This window comes from Oryx dammah, unplaced genomic scaffold, assembly GCF_014754425.2.
Source record: "Oryx dammah isolate SB20612 unplaced genomic scaffold, SCBI_Odam_1.1 HiC_scaffold_10, whole genome shotgun sequence".
NCBI lineage: Eukaryota > Metazoa > Chordata > Mammalia > Artiodactyla > Bovidae > Oryx > Oryx dammah.
In genome coordinates, this window is record NW_024070194.1 from 19,466,465 (window position 1) to 19,490,438 (window position 23,974).

The 23,974-nt window shown below is 37.9% G+C and overlaps 1 protein-coding gene and 1 non-coding gene across 2 annotated transcripts in view; both read right to left on the reverse strand.

The window, feature by feature from the left end:
* Nucleotides 1-23,974, reverse strand: part of ITCH (itchy E3 ubiquitin protein ligase) — a 102,260-nt gene that overhangs the window by 68,070 nt on the left and 10,216 nt on the right. Inside the window, exon 3 of the mRNA XM_040247496.1 lies at nucleotides 1,360-1,448. Coding sequence (XP_040103430.1) covers nucleotides 1,360-1,429 — 70 coding nt within the window. The 5' untranslated portion in view covers nucleotides 1,430-1,448. The remainder of the gene's footprint in view (nucleotides 1-1,359; nucleotides 1,449-23,974) is intronic.
* Nucleotides 7,926-8,030, reverse strand: LOC120869617. The gene has a single exon (XR_005722586.1). It is a non-coding gene; the product is annotated as a small nucleolar RNA U13 (small nucleolar RNA).

Consider the following 23,974-nt stretch of genomic DNA (forward strand, 5'->3'; position numbering starts at 1 on the left):
GACTGTGAAAAGTCTTAGCCCAGTCTTAAAGAAATTCACTAACACAGCCAAGGAGAAGCACTGAAGGAAGGTTTTTGAGCAGGTACAAATCAGGTGGCATTTTAAGGAACATTAAACTGAAAGTGATCCACTTGGTTAGTATGGTTAGAGGAAAAAAACAGGTATTAGGAAAGTAGTAAGAGCAACCAAAAAATTTAAATACACATTTCTCAAAAAAAAAGATATACAAATGGCTAATAATAAGCACATGAAAAAAATGCTCATCATCATTAACCATCAGAGAAATGAACCCAAACTCTCGAGATACTATGTCACATCCATTACAATGTCTCTAACCGAAGATAAGCATTACAAGGGTGCTTACAAAACTGTAACCCCAAAAAAAAAAAAAAAAAAAAACTGTAACCCTCATACATGACTGCTGGGAATACAAATTGGTCTGGATGCTTTGAAAATTAATTTGGAATTCCTCACAATGCTAAATGTGGATATTACATGACCCAGTCACTCTACTCCCAGGAACACACTCAAGAAAATGGAAAACATACAACTTCACAAACAGTTATACACAAATGTTCACAGCATTATTCGTAACAGCCAAAAAGTGGAACCAATCCAAACACCCATCAACTGATAAATGGATAAAGTATTTCCACATATGGAATAGTATTTGGCAATAAAAAGAAATTAAATACTAATGCATGCTACAACAGGGATGATTCTTGAAAACAATATGAGTGAAAAAGTCAAGAGACAAAGGCCACACATTTTATGATTCTATTTGTATGAGACCAAAGTAGGCAAAGCTATAGAGAGAATAATTATTAAGCTAGGGCTGAAGGTGGCTGGGGAATATGGGGCAGGGGTTTCTGGAATGGTGAAAATGTTCTAAAATTGACTGGTGATGGTTACTCTGAGAATGTATTAACAATCACTGACCTCTAAATGAGTAAACTGTATAGTATGTGAATTAGCTCTCAACAAAGCTAAAAAAATCCAAATCAAAACAAAAAACAATAGCAACTGCCCAAGCATGTTTAACAAACCCAAATCGTATACCATACCCAATAACAACCTGAAATTAAAATGTTATTTTTATATATCTACACATTATGTTCATTCACTCATTCAGCAAAAAATTCAACACCTGATATGTAACAGCCACTAAAGGTTTTCTTCTCAGAAGATTTTTTATTGATGGTGAAAGTGAAGTTAAAGTCACTCAGTCCTATCAGACTCTTTGCGACCCCATGGACTATACAGTCCATGGAAATTCTCCAGGATACTGGAGAGGGTGGCAGGGTGGGGGGGCACAAAGAGAATGAGGGAAATAATGCAGTAGGTGTTTTTAAGACTTACCAGTGATCTGAAGTTGTGATTTCATGGTCAAACTACCCATTGAGCCAAGCTGTGATCCACTGTCAGACATCACCAACAGGAAGGCAAACCTGAACAGGGCAAAGGAAACACTGTAAACATTAAAAATTCCCACTTGAAAAATACGTAAATGCTAACCAGGCCATTTCCACGTCCCACTGAAGACCACAAAATACCAGTGGCCTTCACACTGCTAAAATTCTAGTATCCATCCTGTGCTAAACTATCAGCAAAATCTGAAATGGCTGAATTTCTTTCTTCCGTGGTTTACTTTCTTCTTTTAGTTCCCAAGACACATTCTCGAGGTTTATGTCCTACCTTACTGATTATTCCTTCTGGTCTCTCTACCCTCTTAATACTGGAAGGTCCTAGGGCTCAGTTATTGGTTCCCTCTTCTCTCATAGCTTCATATTCATTTCCTCAAGGATATCATCCAGTGTTATGGCTTTAAATATCATCTATATAGCAACAAGTCCCAACTTTACATTTCCATCCCAGATTTCACTCCTGAATTATAAACAGCCAACTTCACTTGGGTATCTAAGACATTCGAAACTAACACATCAAAAACGGAACCCCGATGTCCTCTGTAAACTATCTCAGTCGAAGACAATTTCATCCATTCAGATGCTCAAGCTAAAAACTATGGAGTTATTCTTGACTCCTTTGTTCATATGTCCCTTCCCATCTGCTGACAAATTCTAAGGTCTTGATTTGCAAAATACACCTAGAATCCAGCCATTTCTCATCACTTCTATCATCAATCTGTTCATAGCCACCTGACAGCTATCTTTTTCCTAAATTATGCCCCTCTCCTAGATTAACCTTAAGTGACCCCATGGACTGTACAGTCCATGGAATTCTCCAGGCCAGAATACTGGAGTGGGTGGCCTTTCCCTTCTCCAGATGATCTTCCCAACCCAGGGATCGAACCCAGGTCTCCCGCATTGTAGGCAGATTCTTTACCAGCTGAGCCACAAAGGAAGCCCAGATTAACCTAAAAGGTCTCCCTTTTCCCATCCTTGTCCAGCCTCAGTACCTATTCTTAACACAACCTGGATGATTTTAAGATGTTAACAAGTTCTTCAAATCTTCCCATTTTACTCAAGTGAAAGACCCTATATGATAGATGCTTCCACTCCTCCCTACCTCCTGATCTTATTTCCCCTCTACTTTCCACCCCTACTCAGGCACCTACCTATTATTTTTCAAAGATGCCAGCACATTCTTGCCTTAAGACCTTTGTTCTACTTGTTTTCTTCACAATATTAACAGTCTGTTCCACCTATCCTGATCATTTTTCTTCTTCTACAGATAATGTGATCTTTTGACATACCAAGTCATTGACTTGGTTATTATGTTTATTGGTTTTGACTCTCTGGGCTAGAATATAAACTCCATGTGAGCAGGAATCATTTTTTTTGGTTCACTGATAAAACCCAGAATCCCAAAACAGTGCCTGACACATTGCAAACACTTAAACATCTGATCTGTGAAAAGAACAAAGATGGCTCCTGAATTATACTAAAATAAACAACCCTAACATATCTTCTTCAGTCCATAGTCTGAGAAGAGTTAATCCTCATGTTGTAAGGGCATGATCTACATAACAGAGATTTTATAACAAAATCAGGACACCTGGGCTTGATTCCTGGCTACAATATTTATTGTATGATACTAACCCACTCCAGTACTCTTGCCTGGAAAATCCCATGGATGGAGGAGCCTGGTAGGCTACAGTCCATGGGGTCGCCAAGAGTCAGACATGACTGAGTGACTTCACTCACTCAACCTCTCTAAAAAGCAAGAGAGTTCCAGAAAAACATCTATTTCTGCTTTATTGACTATGCCAAAGCCTTTGACTGTGTGGATCACAATAAACTGTGGAAAATTCTGAAAGAGATGGAAATACCAGACCACCTGACCTGCCTCTTGAGCAACCTATATGCAGGTCAGGAAGCAACAGTTAGAACTGGACATGGAAAAACAGACTGGTTCCAAATAGGAAAAGGAGTACGTCAAGGCTGTATATTGTCACCCTGCCTATTTAACTTCTATGCAGAGTACATCATGAGAAATGCTGGGCTGGAAGAAACACAAGCTGGAATCAAGACTGCTGGGAGAAAGATCAATAACCTCAGATATGCAGATGACACCACCCTTATGGCAGAAAGTGGAAGAGGAACTAAACAGCCTCTTGATGAAAGTGAAAGAGGAGAGTTAAAGAGTTGGCTTAAAGCTCAACATTCAGAAAATGAAGATCATGGCATCTGGTCCCATCACTTCATGGGAAATAGATGGGGAAACAGTGGAAACAGTGTCAGACTTTATTTTGGGGGGCTCCAAAACCACTGCAGATGGTGACTGCAGCCATGAAATTAAAAGACACTTACTTACTCCTTGGAAGAAAAGTTATGACCAACCTAGATAGCATATTCAAAAGCAGAGACATTACTTTGCCAACAAAGTCTGTCTAGTCACGGCTATGGTTTTTCCTGTGGTCATGTATGGATGTGAGAGTTGGACTGTGAAGAAGGCTGAGCGCCGAAGAATTGATGCTTTTGAACTGTGGTGTTGGAGAAGACTCTTGAGAGTCCCTTGGACTGCAAGAAGAGCCAACCAGTCCATTCTGAAGGAGATCAGCCCTGGGATTTCTTTGGAGGGAATGATGCTGAAGCTGAAACTCCAGTACTTTGGCCACCTCATGAAAAGAGTTGACTCATTGGAAAAGACTCTGATGCTGGGAGGGACTGGGGACAGGAGGAGAAGGGGACAACAGAGGATGAGATGGCTGGATGGCATCACTGACTCGATGGACCTGAGTGTGAGTGAACTCCGGGAGTTGGTGATGGACAGGGAGGCCTGGTGTGCTGCGATTTATGGGGTCGCAAAGAGTCGGACACAACTGAGCGACTGAACTGACTGAACCTCTCTAGGTCTCAGTTTCCTGTCAGAGAAACGGGGATAACACCATCTCTACCTCACAAGGTTGCTGAAAGACTGAATGATTATGTATGTGGGGGGAAAATGCTATGAATGTTTATTATTCATACTGTCAGAATTTAACTAAATATGTTTTTAAAATAAAATGTTCTTAGGCTTTTGGGGACTTGATAAAATATCAGGAATATTTTCAGTGGGTCAAAGATTAAAGTAAAATTTACTTAAGCACTCACTATCTGCCAGGTCCTATGTAAGAAATACATAAATACCATAAGGCAAACAAAGTAACCTGAAACTGTAAACATGTCTACAGTATTCATACAAAATTAGGCTTCCATTCCCTGGTGGTCCAGGGGTTAGGACCACCTGCAATGCAGGGGCATGAGTTCGATCTCTGGTCAGGGAACCAGAATCCCATATGCTGAGGAGACAGGGAGGGAGGGATGGACAGATGTAGGGAGGAAGGAAAAAGATGTTCAAAGCTAAAATTCTGGCGGCCTTAACTCAAATGACTAGCTCATTCCCTTGGCTTGGTCTGTATATTTTTTTCCTTCACTTTCTATGTCTACTTAAATTGCACCATTTCGGATGTTTTATACAATTTACTAAAAGGGCCATTTTATTTTAAATACAGAAGGCATACATCATAAATAAAGCCATCAGTAGCCACCCACAATATAAAGGCACTGGGGTGTACCATAAAAGTCAACAGAGCATTGCACAGGATATTCTTCTGATTCAAAGTGCTTGTTACAGAGAGTCCTCAAAGACATCATTACCACATATGTACAGTTATTATCGTCTCCTCAATACCGAAAAGACTGTCTGCCTCAGAATTATGACATCAAGATAAGGAAATTAAGAGGCAGTGAGAAAAGTCCAACATTTGGATGCTGATTTTATGCATGATAAAGTATTATTCTAGTTGCTGATCTACAGCAACAGTTTATTGCTGGAAAAATACCCTTTCAAATAGTATAGATTATTCTAAATTAACATTATAAAGTTGCAAAGAAAATAAATTCAAAATCATAATAAAATGTATTTTAAAAACACAATTTCATGTAAAGAAGACTAATGAAAGTACAGACTACAAACATTTTTAGAAACAGTGATTCTCTCCAGATAATTACAGAGAATCATTGTGATAGAACTGTGAGATGCTTTGCAAAAACATGCTGATAATTTTAATAATGTATGTTCTAGTTCACGTTAGTTTCATATAATCAAAATTATTTATTTTAAATCTCTAAGAATAAAAAAACACACCACTTGTATAACAGTAAAGACAAATCATAGAAACCTTAGTATTAATTGGCAACCAGTTAAATAATCACAAATTCATACCACAGAAAACTATGCAACAATTAGAACAACTTATTAGCAACTGAAATGGAAAGATTTCAAGAATATTTAAGTTACAGAATATATATAATGTAATATTTTTGCTAATAAAAACAAAATGCATATCCCTATAGGTAAATATAAATAAAGGCAGAAAAAGTATCCATCCCAAACTGGTAATAGTGGCTACCCTCCTGTGTACTAAAGAAGGAAGTCATGGGGAACTTGTGGTTTTATATGTATTACTTGAGTTTAAAAAGAAAATATATACCATACTTGTACAATTTGAAAAATACCTCAAGACTAAGTAGATAGAGAATCTACACTTCAAAGCCCATCTTCTCCCCTGAGCGCCAGACTCCTAGGTCTAACCTTTACAATTGTCTGCATTACTAAAATGACTAAGGTGAAACTCTGCCTGGCTCAACAGCAGCACCATTCACCCAGTTGCTCAAGCCAAAGCTATGAGCATTAAATCTTTCCCTCATCTAGTTGTAAAGATTCTATCTGCAAAATATACCCTATCTGCAAAATATACCCTACTATATACCCTAAAATATATGCTTACTTTTCTTTTAACTACATTAGCCCAAGCCACAACCAGCCCTTCCCTGTCAACAAACTATTACAAGTCACTAAATAAGGCCCCCTGCCTCTGCACTGGAGAAAGAAATGGCAACCCACTCCAGTATTCTTGCCTGGAGAGTCCCAGGGACAGAGGAGCCTAGTGGGCTGCCATCTATGGGGTCACACAGAGTCGGACACGACTGAAGCGACACAGCAGCAACAGCCTCTGCATTTGCTCCTTTTCCCTCTCAGCCATTTCCCATCAAAGTTAGTGTATTCTTCTGAACATGAGAATTATATCTTGCTCTACTCTACTTAAATATCCAATAATTGCCTATCTCACCTAAAACAGAATCCAAATTCCTCACTCTGGCTTACAGAAGCTCCACTTCATTCCATACATGACCTACTTTCTTGAGTTCTCCTCTCCTTAACATTCTCCTCCTTAGCCATTGTAAATCTGGATTCTATTTCTCAAACACACTAAAGTCATTCTGGACTTATAGGCTTACACTAACTGTTCCGTCTGCTGAAAATGTTTTTCCCACTTATCTTTAAATAGCTAACATCTTGCATTCAGCCCTCAAGTTAGTACTCAGGTCTTCCCTGACTACCCAGTATAATGTAGCCATACTATTACTTTCTACCACATCACTGAAATTTTTCTGACTTTTTAAATTAATTTTATTAATTTCTACAAAGGTAGGCAACCTTGTCTGCCTTGCTAATCAGTACCTGAAATATTCTACAGTTATAATTAACTAATGTCCACAATTTATATTAAGGGTCACTCTTTATGAAACTTATACAGTCCTAAGGATGTTGACAAATGCATAACTGCCACGTATTCAATAGTATAGTATCACAGAGAATAATCTCCCAACTCTAAAAATCCCGTGCTTTCCCTATTCATTCTTCTTCCCTCAATAAGAACTTCTGGCAATCACTTATCTTTTTACTGTCTCTACAGTTTTGCTTCTCCCAGAATATTAGATAGTGGAATCACACAATTTAAGAACCTCAGCCTGGCTTCTTGGTACTACGATTAAAGTTTCCTCTCTATCTTTTCAGAGCTTGACAGTTTTTTTTAAAATTTGCTGAATAAACATTTCACATGTGTTTATTCCAAGGATGTTAGATGCTTCCAGCTTCTGGCAGTTATGAATAAAACTGCTATAAATACTATCATGCAGGTTCTTTGTGTATGTAAGTCTTCTACTCAATTGGGTAAAGAGGACTATAATTACAGTATGATAAGGGTAAATCTATGTTTTAGCTCTGTAAGCAACTGCCAAATCATCTTCCAAAGTGGCTGTACCACTTTGCATTCCAATTAGAACTGAAGGAAAATTTCTACTGCTCCATATCCTCACAAGCATTTGATATTGTCAGAATTTAGTATTTCTGGAATTTCGCCAATCTAATAGGTATACAATGATGTTTCACTAGTGGCTTAGTTTGTAATTCCCATGTGACAGGATGTTGAGCATCTTTTTGTTTGTTCGATTATTTACCATCTATGAACACTGTTTCACAAGCTATCTGTTCAGATATTTTACTCATTATTTGTTTTCTTACTGTTGCATTTTAAGAGTTATTTGTGTATTTTAAATATAAGTCCTTTATATGTTTTGCAAACATTTTCTCACAGCCTATGGCTTCTCTTTTCATTTTCTTTCTTTTTTTTTTTTTCACGTCAGACGGGTAATGTGCCGGTGTCATAACAAGGTTTGCGGGGAGGCACATGTCACGCAGCAGCATGAACACCCAATCATCATGTTTATGAACTACAAAAGGATCTCTTTTCATTTTCCTAACAGTGTAAAGGTGTTGGTCGCTAATTCCACAAGTCTCAAGTTGAGTGCAGTGGATGGGTTCCCCACACCAACAACCAATTCTCCAATGCCAACTGGGTGTCCTACAGTTTAATAATAGACAGGAAATAAATACGACATAGTTTTATATATTAAAAAAAATTTTCACCAAAAAATCTATTAGAAATAAAATACACTAAAGTTGCAGGGTACCCAAAAAAAAAAAATCAATATATAAAAGTCTATTCTATACACTAACAACAAATCATCAGAAAGCAATTAAGAAATACAATCCTATGTACAACTGTAACAAACAGAATATCTAGGAATAAATTTAACCAGCTAGGTGAAAGATCATCTTTCACTGAAAACTAAAGACATTATTGAAAGAAACTGAACACAACACAAAGAAATGTAAAGGTATTTGGGCTCAGAGATTAGAAGAATTTAACATTTTTAAATGTCCATATCACCTAAAGCAATCTACAGAGTCAATGCAATCCCTATCAAAATCCCAATGACATTTTTCACAGAAACAGAAGAACAAAAAAATCCTAAAATTTGTATGGAACCACAAAGGGCCCCAAATAGCCAAAGCAATCCTGAGGGGGGTAGGGGGAAACAAAGCTGAAGTATCATTCACTCTGATTTCAAATTATATTACAAAGTCACAGTAATCAAAACAGCATGGTACTGTCAAAGTGACACACAAATCAATGGAACAGAATTGAGAGTTCAGAAATAAACACACACATATATGGACAATTAATACACAAGAGAAAAGAACACACAACAGCGAATATAGTCTCTTCAATAAATGATGTTGGAAAAACTGGTTATGCAAAAGAATGAAACTAGACCACCAGCTTTACACCATACAAAAGGTCAACTCAAAACAGATTAAGGACTTGAATGTAATACCTGAAATCATAAAACTCTTAGCTGTCAACATCACTAAATATTAGGGAAATGCAAATCAAAATCACAAATGAGATACCACCTCACACCATTAGAATAAGTATTATCAAAAAGGCAAGATATAACAAGTGTTAGAGAGGATGTTGAGAAAAGGGAATCCTTATACAGTTTGTGGGAGAGCAAATTACTGTAGCCACTACTGGAAACAGTATGGAGAGTTCTCAAAAATTAAGAATATGATCTAGCTATTCCACTTCAAGGTATTTATCCAAAAAATTCAAAAACATCTATTTTGAAAAGATATATGCATACTAATGTTCAATCCAGCACTACATACAAGATGCAAGATATGTAAACAAACTAAGCAGCTATCCATGAATGACTGGATTAAAAAAAAAATGTAGTATATATTTAAAACAAGGGACTATTACTCAGCTTAAAAAAAGAAAAAAAAATTTTTTTTTTAAAGAGAGGAAATTTTGCCATTTGCAACAATATGGATAGACCTGGAGGGTATTATGCTAGTGAAATAAGACAGAAAAGGGCAAATACTGTATGATTTCTTTCATATGTGTATGGGGGGGGGGGGGTTGAGTAGACAAACCAAACAAAAATAAGTACACAGAGAGAACAGAATAGTGGCTAGCAGAAACTAAGTGTGGGAAGGGCAAAATGGATAAAGGAAGTCAAGTGCATGGTGATGAATGGAAACTAAACTCTTGCTAGTTAGCATGTTGCAGTGTATTACAGAAGCCAAAATATAATTTTGTACTCTTGAATCTTAAACATCATAAACCAATTTTATATCAATCAATCAGTGAGAAGGTTGTCTGTCAAACTACTAATCTAACAGAATAGACTTCAGAGACCATACAAGACAAAGAAAACAGGACTATACAAAATTAGTCTGAAACAAACAATCAAATGACAACCACAGCAGGTGGCAAGAAGAAACCATGAGATGGGAGAAGAATCTGGTATTTCCAGAGCTACCACATTATAACATTCAAAATGTTTCATTTTCATACCAGCAAACTGAATTCAACAGCACATTAAAAGGATTAATATATCATGACCAAGAAGGATTGATTAATCCCTGGGATGCAAGATGGGGTCAACATACAAAAATAAATCAGGGTGACCAACAAGGACCTACTCTACAGCAAAGGAAACTCCACTCATATTCTGTGATAACCCGTGTAACAATCTAAAAAAGAATGAAAAATATATATGACTGAATCATCTGCTGTATACCTAAAACTAACACAACACTGTAAATCACCTATACTCCAATAAAATTAAAATATTTTTTTAAAAATAAAGAAAATCAATGTGTTACACCAAATTACAATAAAGGATAAAAACCACATGAACATCACAACTAATGCAGAAGAGCATTTGACAAAATTCAATACTGTTTCATAAAAAACGGTCAGGTTAGGAACAGAAGGAAATTACCTCAACAAAATATGTTCTACATATGAAAAAGCCCACAGCTAACATCACACTCAACAGTGAAAATTTGAAATTTTTTCTTCTAATACTAGGACAAGACAGGATGCCCACTCTCACCATTTCTAGTCAACACAGTACTAGAAGTCCTAGCCAAAGCAATTAAGGCATTAAAATAAAAAGACAGAAAAAACTGGAAGGAAAGAAGGAAAATTATCTGTCCCCAGATGACATGATTTTATATATATAAAAAAAAGAAAAAACTGTAACAGTTCCAAACAGGAGATTCCCTGGTGGTCCATGCTTCCAATGCGGAGGGCACAGGTTCAATCCCTGGTTGGGGAACTAAGATCCCACATGCTGCATGATCCAGCTAATAATAACCAAAAAAAGAGAGAGAGATTAAAAGTGTTGGCAAGGATGTAGAGAAACTGGATCCCTTGTACACAGTTGGTGAATCTCTTGTATTGAATACAGAGGCAAAAACCATCAACAAAATACAAATTGAATTAAGTAATATTCCATGACCAAGTAGAATTTATACCAAAAATACAAGCTGGGATAAATATCCAGACATCAATTAATGTAATATATATTACATAGACATATTAGAACAGAGTACAAAAACATCATCTCAATGCACAAAAGGCATTTGACACAACTCACCCTTTCATAGTAAAAACACTCAAGAAACCAGAAGTAAAAGAGAACTTCCTCGACCTGAAAAAAGGGCATTTAATTAAAAACAAAACAAAACTATAGCTTTAGTTCAGTTCAGTCGTTCAGTCGTGTCCAACTCTTTGTGACCCCATGGACTGCAGCACACCAGGCTTCCCTGTCCATCACCATCTCCCGGAGCTTACTCATACTCATGTCCATCAAGTCAGTGATGCCATCCAACCATCTCATCCTCTGTTGTCCCCTTCTCCTCCCGCTTTCCATCTTTCCCAGAATCCGGGGTTTTTTCCAATGAGTCGGTTCTTCACATCAGGTGGCCAAAGTATTGGAGTTTCAGCTTCAGCATCAGTCCTTCCAATGGATATTCAGGACTGATTTCCTTTAGGATGGACTGGTTTGACCTCCTTGCAGTCCAAGGGACTCTCAAGAGTCGTCTCCAACACCACAGTTCAAAAGCATCAATTCTTCAGCACTCAGCTTTCTTTATAGTCCAACTCTCATATCCATACATGACTACTGGAAAAACCATAGGTTTGACTAGATGGACCTTTGTTGGCAAAGTAATGTCTCTGCTTACATCCTGCTGCTGCTGCTGAGTAGCTTCAGTCATGTCCGACTCTGTGCGACCCCACAGATGGCAACCCACCAGGCTCCCCCGTCCCTGGGATTCCTATCCTACTTAATGGTAAAAGATTGAATGCTCTCCCCCTAAAATCAAGAACAAGAAAGAATGCCAACCTTCATTGTTTTTATTCAAAGGTTCTAGCCAGTGTAACTTGGCAAGAAAATCAAACAAAAGGCATATGGACTGCAGAGAAAGAAGTAAAACTACCTTTATTTGAACATGATCCGATCTTGTGTTCAGAAAAATAGAATAACTTAAAAATTATTAAACAAGAGGGAACCACAGCCCAGGTTCAAAAAAATTTCCAAATACACTATGGGTAGATTGTGAATGACTATGTGGTCAGTCACCTAGTTAACAAGGAACAATATATAATATTAAGTAAGCACTATCACATGCGGTTATTAGATGGAAGAAAGCTTTCAATCTGCTGTTCTTCAAAGTTTTTCTGTAAAGGGCCAGAAAGTAAACATTTTAGACTTCATCTGCCATTGTACTGTGACAGTGTGACAGAGAACACATAAAATGAATGGGGCTACCCCAATAAAACTTTATTTATAAAGAAAAAAAAAGCAGCAAGCCAGATTCCTCCCATGGGTCATAGTTTGCTAACACATACTCTCGAGCATTAAAGTGAAAAATCTGTAACATCCTACATACATCACACTCATGGCATAAAACTGGGCAGTATAGAAAAGGCAAAAAAATTTAAGACATTAGAATAAAACAGTTGGACATGGGTGAAATATCTTATAATTAAACTTTATTTTACATCTTCCTCATTATGCCCATTACTACTCCCTTCATTTGCCTCTTCCTGTACTATCATACTCATTTCAGTATTTCTCCTTGCCTTACCCCAACTTCTCCACATAGTGTTATCAAAGGATTTCTAAGATGAACTTTCTACACAACTCTGATGATCTGCCATGATCCTGCTTTGCCTATTATCTTATTTCACATGCCATTCTCCCATACATACCCTATGCTCCAGTCACACAAAATTATTCATCATTCTCCAAAATGCCATCTGTTTAATACTTCTGTGATTTACTTATCCTGTTATGTTAAAACTTTGCCCCACTATTTCCCTAAATTTCTGGTCATCTGGTCTTCTCTTAACCTTCAATATTCTGCTCAAGCATCTCATCTGGTAGCCTTCCTTAAACTAGAAAGCAGAAACAATTCTTCTAGTCTACTCTATAGCATGCATTAAAAGATACTATAACATGGTAATTAAGTGCCGGGAGCCAGCACATGAGATCCCACCCATGACAAGGTCATGAGGAGAGATCTGACAGGCAAGGCAGATCAGGACTCGAGGGACTCCCTGGACCTGCTCGAGCATCTACCCCATACCAAAATCTGTCTGTCTACTGTTTACTATATTATGCCTTTCACCAACTCTTCTGGCATTAACAGGGGGCTATCCCCAACCACCTTTCTCTGGAGAAAATCAACTTAGGGCTCTAGTTGATAAGTCTCCTGGGCATGAAAGGAATGTGTCAATTCAAACCCCTCTGTTAGCATTCTAACTTGCGTGGCAGGTTTATCCATACTCTTACAACTAACGCACATGATCGTTCATAACTTCCCAACCACGAAATGCAGAAAGGAACTTAAACATTCTAAAGTCCTAAATAGGCATAGAGCCCTTCAAGGAGTAAAAATTATTAGAATAGTGCTGGTGAAAGATTTCATTGTTGAGCCAATGCTTGCTGCCAAGTTTCTATATCCCTTACCCATTGTGTGCCTGGAAGTATATTAGTTAATATAGTTGGTATGTAGGGAAAATAAGTAGTAGCCTTGGTGTTAGCAACATTAGACCTATGAGTTAATAAATTTTTTCTTTGTTATAACCCACTGTACCTTTGCCCCATAGGAATGTAACTTTATTTAGTACTTTCTGAGAGTGGCGCCAGACTTTAGAAAAAACACTTTTAGAGAAAAATAAGTTTTCTGGTTGACAAACCTTTATCAGAAAAAAGGGTCATAAAATGTTAACAGGCCCCCAGGCCAGAAGATGATGTAAATCACATAAGACTCTTGTATATGAAAAGGTATGGAGAAAGAAAGCCTGGTTTCGATAAGGGTCAGAACTGCTGACTCTGCATGACTCTGCATCTTCCATTCCCCTCTGTGTACAACCCAAGGTATAAAAGCTCTTTTTAAAAAATAAAGTTACAGACCTGCTCCACCTAAGCTTGGTCTCTCCATATCTCTCCCCGTCTTTCTCTCCAACTCCGTCCATCCTGAGGGAACCCCTGGATCCTGCTGGGGCTGGACCCCAGCAATTAAGTGTGCAGGCTTTGGAGGCAAATAGATCTAGATCCACATCTCTCCACATCCACATGCATTGTTTACTGTGTAAACTTAAGCAAATTACTGAATTACTTTCTTCATCCATAAAACAGGAATAACTTAGTTGTAGTTTTGCTTTAAAGATTGATATAATACCTGTAAAGTGCTGCTGTTGTTTAGTCACTAAGTCATGTCCATATAAAATCTGTGCAACACTGTTTACAGTAGCTCTATTCACAGTTGCAAAATATGTGAAACAAGGTGATCTCCCTCCACGTGCGTGTGCGTGCTCAGTCACTTCAGTAGTGTCTGACTTTATGACGCCATGGACCGTAGCCTGCCAGGCTCCTCTGTCCATTGGATTTTCCTGGCAAGAACACTATAGTGGGTTACCATATCCTGCTCCAAGGGATCTTCTGGACCCAGGGATCAAATCCACATCTCCTGCATTGGAGGCAGATGCTTCACCCCTGAACCACCAGGGAAACCAATCTCCTTCCACAGGTAAATCAATAAACTGTAGTACATTTACACACTGGAATACTACTCAGCAATAATTTTTTTTTAACAAAACGCAACAGGATTTCCCTAGGGGCACAATGAATCAGAGTCCACCTGCCAAGCAGGGGACATGGGTTCAATTCCTGTACGGGAAGATTCCACATGCTTCAGAGCAACTAATTCTGGTAACCGCAACTACTGAGCCCACATGCTGCAACTACTGAAGCCTGCACACCTAGAGCCTGTGCTCCCCAACAAGAGAAGCCACCACAATGAGAAGCTCACACACAATAAAGAGTAGCTCCATTTACCACAACTAGAGAACGCCCATTCTAGCAACAAATACCAGTGCAGCCAAAAGTAAATAATTTTTTAAAAATACAACAACTCAGAGGAATCTCAAAGGCATCATACTGAGTGAAACCCCTTCTCAAAAAGTTTAATATGTACTATTCTATTTATGTGACAGTCTCCAAAAGACAGAACAAAGAAATGGAGAACAAATTTGTTGCTGCCAGAGGTTAAGAACTGAGGGTGAGTTTGACTAAAAAATACAGCACAAGAGAAGTTTTTAGTGTGATGAAATTGTTCTGTATCCTGATTGTGGTATTAGTTATAAGAATCAATAAATGTGTTAAAACTCATACAACTGTACACCCAAAAATATTCACTGGAAGGACTGATGTTGAAGCTGAAACTTCAATACTTTGGCCACCTGATATGAAGAACTGACTCACTGGAAAAGACCCTGATGCTGGGAAAGATTGAGCGCAGGAGGAGAAGGGGACGACAGAGGATGAGATGGTTGGATGGCATCACTGACTCAATGGACATGAGTTTGAGTAAACTCTAGGAGTTGGTGATGGACAGGGAGGCCTGGCGTGCTGCAGTCCATGGGATTGCAGAGTCGGACAGGACTGAGCAACCGAACTGAACACCCAAAAAAAAGCCAATCGCTATATGATAATTTTTTTAAACATTAAAACATTAATTAAACATTTTAAAGACTACCACTGGGTTGAACAGTGTCTCCCCTCAAATTTATGTCCACGTGGAAACGAGAATTTGACTTTACTTGGTCTTAAAGGATCTTCACAAATATAATCAAATATAAATCACAAATATAATGGATCAAGCTAAAGATGAAGACACAAACTGGAGATATATATATACACAAGACAAGGAATGCGAGAAATCAGAGGCATAGAACAGATTATTCCTGAGAAGTTCCAACTTTAGTTATACCTTATTTTGGCCTTTTAGACTCCTGGAACATGGGGGGAAAATGAAGCTGTGCTGTTTTAAAACTGCCCAGTTTGTGGCAATTTATTACAGCAATCCTAAGAAACTAATATAGCCTATGATTTCTATTTATGTGACATTCTGGAAAAGGCAAAAACATTGGGACAGAAAAATGACTGCTTCCTAAGGAATGGGGCTGGGGGACCAAAAAATGCTCTTAGTTTTTACAACAACAACAACAAACATCTGACATTAGATTTATGTATCTTGGGGAGATCTCTCCAGGACTCATCTCCCTTTCAAGGATCTCTCTTCTACCTCTGTATCTCATTGCTAGATTAATCTATCTGTTTTAATGTCTCTTTCGTTTTACAATCTATTCTTCTTTCACCTCCTCCAAAGATTATTTCTAAAGCCAATTTCAACTTTGCCTCCATTTACAGCTTTAAAATTCACAGAAATGGAAATAGGTGACTATGAATTTCCTATGGAAAACTGTGACGTTTCACATGATTTTTTAAAACGCTTTCACAATCGAATACACTGTAGAGCCTATATCTTCACCTAGTAAACCACTAGGATCTGAGTCAATGAAGATAGCAATTTGAATCTAAAATCTAGTACATGGAGAAGGAAATGGCAACCCACTCCAGTATTCTTGCCTGGAGAATCCCATGGACAGAGGAGCCTGGCGGGCTACAGTCCACAGGGTCCCAAAGAGTTGGACACGACTGAGCACCTTCACTTTCTTTCTTTCACTTTACATTTATTCCTAGTTACTTTATTTTTTGTTGTTGACACTTTTGTCCATTATTTTTCATTGTTGATACTTTTGTCATTGCATGATACTTTTAAAAATTGATACTTTCTAATTGCTGGTGGTAAATAATGCAGTGGATTTTTGTGCAATGATCCATTTAATAAATTATTTTAAGTGGTAAAAAAATAAATAAATAAATAAATAAATAAATAAAATCTAGTACAATACTAAAATAATCCATTATTTATTAGTCTTGTCAGGTACAAAGAAACTTAAAACAGGGCCAATTCTTAATACTTTCTTATCATTTATTTTGAGTAATGTTTACTATCACATTAGAAAAATGTGACTGAATGTCTAATGTAAAAAGAAGGTGCTAAAACATTGCCAGCAATAAAAACTAACCTTAACATCTTCATGAAAGGCAGTAGGGAAAAAAAATGTGGAAAGACACACATTTCACAAGATTATTTCAGTAACATCTTATCCCATAAGTAACAAACAGAGAAACTACATTTCTAGCCTTATTTTAAAATATGTGTCCTATTTATACATAAATCATTAAATAACCAGGGCATTATGAAATTTGCTTGGGTTCCTTTTCAGAAATAACACATCCAACATAATCAGTTATTTTTATAGGCCATGTCTAATTTATCCTACAAAACTTGATAATTTTATATAGGCCTGTAATTTCTTAAAAGAAGCCACCAAAAAGACATTTCAGAAAACACACAAAACCAGTAAGGAGAAAAACTGCTTACTGAAGCATTAAGTACAGACAGAGTTCAAAGAGCTAAAATACACAGTGGTATTCAGAGAACGAAATGAAGCTAAACTCTCAGCCTCACTAAAATACAAAAGTATACATGGTAACTAAATATTGAGTAGTCTCCCATGGATAGGGCCACTCAGCCATGCTCCCAAACCTCTACTCAAGTGAAAGAGCTACATATCAAAAGACTTGTTTTGAAAAATCTGTCCTCATTCACCAGCCACTACAATGCAGAATGGACTCCAGCCTCAACCCAGTTGGAAGTGGAAACATGGGGGTTTGAAGTAGTTCTGGTGTATGCAACCAGTAGCCACATTACCCAGCTGAGCTGAAAACTAATTCCTGTTCACTGGGGTCACAGCAGCAAAGACTGTAAGAGCAATGTTTAGATCTCATTCTCCACTAGTGACAGCAAAGGAGCTAACTTTGGCGTATGGGTTGACAAAGATACTGACAGAGGGATTAAGAGTTCTTTGGGTTGGGGTAGAAAGTAAATGCTAATTCCCATAACTTAATTTCTCAACAAAAGGAGAGAAACTAACTCAGATCCGTTCACAATGGGGAAAAACTGCTTTCCTATTTACTGGAAAAAATTACCTTAATAGGGAAGCAGGATGTAGACCATCCCCTATCCCCCACAACAGTGACACTTTGGCTCTGAACATCATGTAATGATCTCAGATAATCCAGAGTTCTTCCCCATCTTCCAGCCAAATAGGAATCCATTGTGAATTCTAAAGCATAGGCATAAAAAAGACAATTATCTTACTCAAAGAGAAACAATGAAGTGAAATCGCTCAGTTGTGTCTGACTCTTTGCGACCCCATGGACTGTATGTGGCCCACCAGGTTCCTCCATCCATGGAATTTTCTAGGCAAGAGTACTGGAGTGGGTTGCCATTTCCCTCTCCAGGGTATCTTCCCGACCCAGGGATCGAACCCGGGTGTCCCGCATTGCGGGCAGACGCTTTACCGTCTGAGCCACCAGGGAATCCCAAAGAGAAACATAAGAAGGTACAATTTTCAAGGTTCAACAGTATAAAAGAGTTGAAGGAAACTGGCACCAGAACTGTAACTTTTAACATTCATTTGCTGGTTTAAACTTTGCACCTAGTATTACAGAAGGCAATTTTTCTCCCAGTTCTCCCAAACAGCTTTCAGATAAACATCTTAGTATTAACTATTATTATAAGCTGTGTCCTGGCTTTTGACTATTTACTGCTAGAGTTTAAAGGATTTAACATGCCACAACAAATATAACTACTGTTGTACTACTCTAAATATTGCTCTCTTCTGCCAAAAAGTCTTGTGCGAAACTATACAACTCGATTAAATATAAAGCTCAATTTCTTGGTGTCCAAAAACTCTTGTTTCTGACTATCTCTTAAAACCCATAAATTCTCCTCAAAATAAAGACTCTGGATAGCCACCATCCCATCCTTCCAACAAGCCTTTCTCAGATCATTTTTACACATTGTTTAAGAGTTATCAGTCTTCCCTGGTAGTCCAGTGATTAAGAATCCACCTGCCAATACAAGGGACACAGCTTTGATCCCTGTTCCAGAAAGATTCCACATGCCACTGAGCAACTACTGAAGCCCATGTGCCTAGAACCTGTGCTTCACAGAAAGAAAAGCCACAGCAATGAGAAGTCTGCACACTGCAACGGGAGAGTAGCTCCTGCTCACGGCAACTAGAGAAAGCCTGAGAGCAGAAACAAAGACACAGGGAAGCCAAAATAAACACTTTTTAAAAAAGAGAATTATTAAGGAAACTAGATATCAATAATGAGCTAACGAGTAATGTCTATGTACACTACATAAACAAATTTATGCATTTATATTAAAAGAACTAAAAAGCACAGTTTTAAATATTGTATTAAAAATCCAGGGAAAAAAATCAGAATCATTTATTTCCAAGAGTTCTAAACATTAGGGGCAGAGTGAGCGAGTGAGTGAAGTTGCTCAGTTGTGTCCGACTCTTTGCGACCCTGTGGACTACAGCCTATCAGGCTCCTCCGTCCATGGGATTCTCCAGGCAAGAATATTGGAGTGGGTTGCCATTTGGGACAAATAACCATTTATCCATTAGGAAACAAACAGGATTATGAAAGCAGAGTCAATTTTACACTCCAGTTTGGGCCTGCAAATTTTCATCTTAGTATTCTATTCCAAGACTACCTCCTCTCAAAAAAATCTATAAACAATAAGTTTTGGAGACTGTGTGGAAAAAACGGAACTCTTTGCACTGTTGGTGGGAATGTAAACTGATACAGCCACTATGAAGAACAGTATGGAGGTTCCTTAAACTAAAAATAGAGCTACCATATGACTCAGCAATCCCACTACTGGGCATATACCCTGAGAAAACCATAATTCAAAAAGACACAAGTGCCCCAATGTTCATTGCAGCACTATTTACAATGGCCAGAACATGGAAGCAATCTAAATCTCCATCGACAGATAGATGGATAAAGAAGATGTGGTACATAAATATATGGGATAGTAGCCATTAAAGAGGAACAAAACTGTGTCATCTGCAGTAATGTGGATCAACCTAGAGTCTGTCATACGGAGTGAAGTCAGAAAGAGAAAAATAAATATTGCATGTTACCGTATATATGTGGAATCTAGGAAAATGGTACACATAAACTTATATGCAGGGCAGGAATAGAGACCAGACGTAGGGACATGGGGGAAAGGGGAGGGTGGGACGAACTGAGCGAGCAGCACGGACATGTACACACTAGCATGCAGACAGCCAGTGGGGAGCTGTATAGCACAGGCAGTGCAGTTTCACGCTCTGTGATGACCTATGGGGTGAGACGGGGGGATGCGAAGGAGGCTCAGGAGGGAGGGGATATATGTGTATATATAGCTAATTCACTTTGTTGTATAGCAGAAACTAACACAATATTGCAAAGCAATTATACTCCAATTAAAAAAAATTTACAAAAACTACCTCCTCTACTTTGAGTCCCAAAGGAACTGAATAAAACATCATTTCAAAGAAAGCAAAATACCGCACACATCTTATTTGTTCTTACAGATAAATGCATAGGAATCCAGCAAAGTTAAATGGAGTACCCGATCAGGCAAAGATTTCTTAGCTGTGACACCAAAAGTACCATCCACAAAAGATAAAATTGAGAAATTAAGCCTTATTAAAATTAGGAACTTCTACTCTTCAACTTCTTCTACTCTTCATTGGAAAAGACCTTGATGCTGGGAGGGATTGGGGGCAGGAGGAGAAGGGGACAACAGGGGATGAGATGGCTGGATGGCATCACTGACTCCATGGACGTGAGTCTGAGTGAACTCCGGGAGTTGGTGATGGACAGGGAGGTCTGGCGTACTGCGATTCATGGGGTCGCAAAGAGTCGGACACGACTGAGCGACTGAACTGAACTGAACTCTTCAAAAGACACCATTAAGAAAATGAAAAAAGAAGCAAAAGGCTGGGAGAATATATCTCTAAGATGTAACACTTATCCGATAAAGGGCTTATATCCAGAATTCACAGAGAACTCTTATAACTCAATAATAGACAAACAACCCAATCAAAATGAATGGTCCAAGTTCAGAACAGAAGATGCAGCCAAAAACTGAGATCTCTAGTCTTGCTCAATGTTAATTTCATGATTTAAAACCACAGTTCCATAACTGCTGCTGCTGCTGCTGCTAAGTTGCTTCAGTCATGTCTGACTCTGTGCGACCCCAGAGACCGCAGCCCACCAGGCTCCTCCGTCCCTGGGATTCTCCAGGCAAGAACACTGGAGTGGGTTGCCATTTCCTTCTCCAATGCACAGAAGTGAAGTCGCTCAGTTGTGTCCCACTGTTAGCGACCCCATGGACTGCAGCCTACCAGGCTCCTCCATCCATGGGATTTTCCAGGCAAGAGTACTGGAGTGGGGTGCCATTGCCTTCTCCGGTTCCATAACTGAGCCTCCCCCCAAAAAAGAAAAGAAAAGAACAGGGAAACAAATGAAAAAAAAAATCTATGTCACTGCATACCTGAACTTACTCAGTTTGGTCCATTTCAAAAGTATTTACATATGGAGTCTAGGACCACTCTCAAATCCCTCTTGAACAACAACAAAAAAACTCTTAATAAATAGCACAAAAAAGAAACTCAAAATCATCACACAAAAATCAAGTAATCACTGAAATGATTAAAACAGATTTCTTCCTTTTCAGAATTACAAAAAGTAAAATATCTGTCTGGATACCTCAGAATGATGCATATTTTCTTAGGCAAGCAGTAGCAACAGCAAGTCCTGTAAGAGTGAAGTTTCTTTTAATAAGATATTAAAAGATATTTTCCTTCTCCAAAATAAAATCTGGATGACACAGGGACTTCTTTGCCTAAAGTTTAATCCTTTATAAATGTTTACCCCACCCAAGTAAATAGTTAAAAGAGAATACAGAATTATAAAACCAAAGAAAGTGTAATGAAAATCCTGCCCCAACCAATGTTTACCTTTCCAGAAAGCACTACTTTTAACATTTTATCAAACATTCATTTACTGACAGCCTATATATTAGAGAATGGTTCTAACTGCTTTGTCAATAACAGGAAAGGAGGAGGTATAGCACAAGACCCTAGCACAAGAAATAGCCTACAAGATAATTAAGACACTAAAAAATCAAACCACCCAGTTTAAAAAAGGGCAACGAAACTGAACAGACATTTCTCCAAAGAAGATATACAAATAGCATAGGAAAAGAAAGTACCACTAATTACTAGAGAAATGCAAATCAAAACCTCAACGAGATACCACTTCTCTCATCATTAGAATGACTATTCTTTAAAAAAAAAAGAAGTGAAATGAAATGTTGTCATGGGTGTAGAAAATTGGAACCCTTGAGAACTGCTGGTGAGAATGTACAAAGGCACAGCAGCTGGGGAAAACACTATGGTGGATACTAAAAAAAATTAACATGGAATTACTAACAATAAGGTCCTACTATATAGCACAGGCAACTATACTCAATATTCTGTGATAAACCATGTTGTTGTTGTTGAGTTGTTAAGTCGTGTCTGACTCTCTGTGACCCTGTGGACTGTAGCCTGCCAGGCTCCTCTGTCCATGGGATTTCCCAGGCAAGAAAACTGGAGTGGAATGCCACTTCCTTCTGCAGGGTATCATCTTGAACCAGGGATCAAACCTGAGTCACTTGCATGGCAGCTAGATTCTTTACCACTGAGCCTCCTGGGAAGCACTGGGATAAACCATAATGGAAAAGAACATAAAAAAGAATGTACACGTGCATAACTGAGAGATTTTGCTGTAGAGCAGAAATTAACATTTATAAATCAATTATATTTCAATAAAAAAATAAATTTTAAAAAACCCACCATGGAATTACTACTTGATCCACCAGTTCGCCTTCTGAGAATACACCTCAAGAACTGAAAGGAAGGACTTGAACAGATACTTATACAGCCACATTCACAGCATCATTATTCACAATAGCCAAAAGGTAATCCAAAAGGCCATCGACAGATGAACAGATAAACAAAACATGATTATACACATAAAATAGGATGTTACTCAGCTTTTTAGAAAGGAATGAAATTCTGAAACATGCTACAACATGAACTTTGAAGACACTACTAAGTTAAAAAGCCAGACACAAAGGACAAATATTGTATGATTCCACTGATATGAAGTAGCAAGAATAGTCAAATTCTATAGAGACAAAAATTAATGCAGTGATTACCAGGGAGGGGAATGGCATTATTGTTTAACAACACATACAGAGTTTCCGTTTGGAATGATGAATTCTGGAGATGCACAGTGATAATAGGTATGCAGCCTGGGAATATATTTAATATCACTGAATTAAACACTTAAAAATGGTTGAAGTTGTAAATTTTATGCATATTTTACCAACATGTTATGCATATTTTACAATGACAAAAAATAATCAGGACAAATAAGTCTTATCATTTTCTTTGCCCCTTATTAATGAAAGTATCAATTTAAACAGTAAAATCAACAGAGCAGACTGAACATCTATGCTACATCTCCATACTCTCCCAAAACTCCAACAAGAAAAAGGAAAAAAGTTTAAATCCTGAAGGGCAAAGAGAAAGGGAGAACAGATGACTGCACATCAATGTCAGCAACATTCTGGACAATAAAAAGCAACAGTAGCCAGGTTCTATACATTTCAATACATACATTAACAGTTTTTAATTAAGACCTACAGTAATTATCTTTCCTTCCAGAAATTCAAGGGTAAAAGATAATCTAGGATTTCCCTTTTACTAGCTTTCCACAGAAGCAAATGCAGCTAATCCCTCTTTGATATTCCTTTCCTTCCACAGCAGACCCATAATTAAATGAACCACCTAAAAAATCTCTTTAAATTTTCAAAACAAATGAACTTCAGAATCTAGGTTAGACCATGCTTCGAAAGTTCAAAAAACAAATTCTCTTTGCATTAAATGAGACTTGGATTTAGCTCAATTTGATCCTTTTACTGCATTTCTATGATGGCTGCAACTCTGTCTACTTTTCATAGGCTCAGTTCAGTGTTCTTATTCACTGATGAGGGAAAAGTTGCTGTCTCTCAAATATTCTGAATATTCAGGCTCTAACACACCTTAAAGTGCAACATTCAGAAAACTTAAGATCATGGCATCTGGTCCCATCACTTCATGGGAAATAGA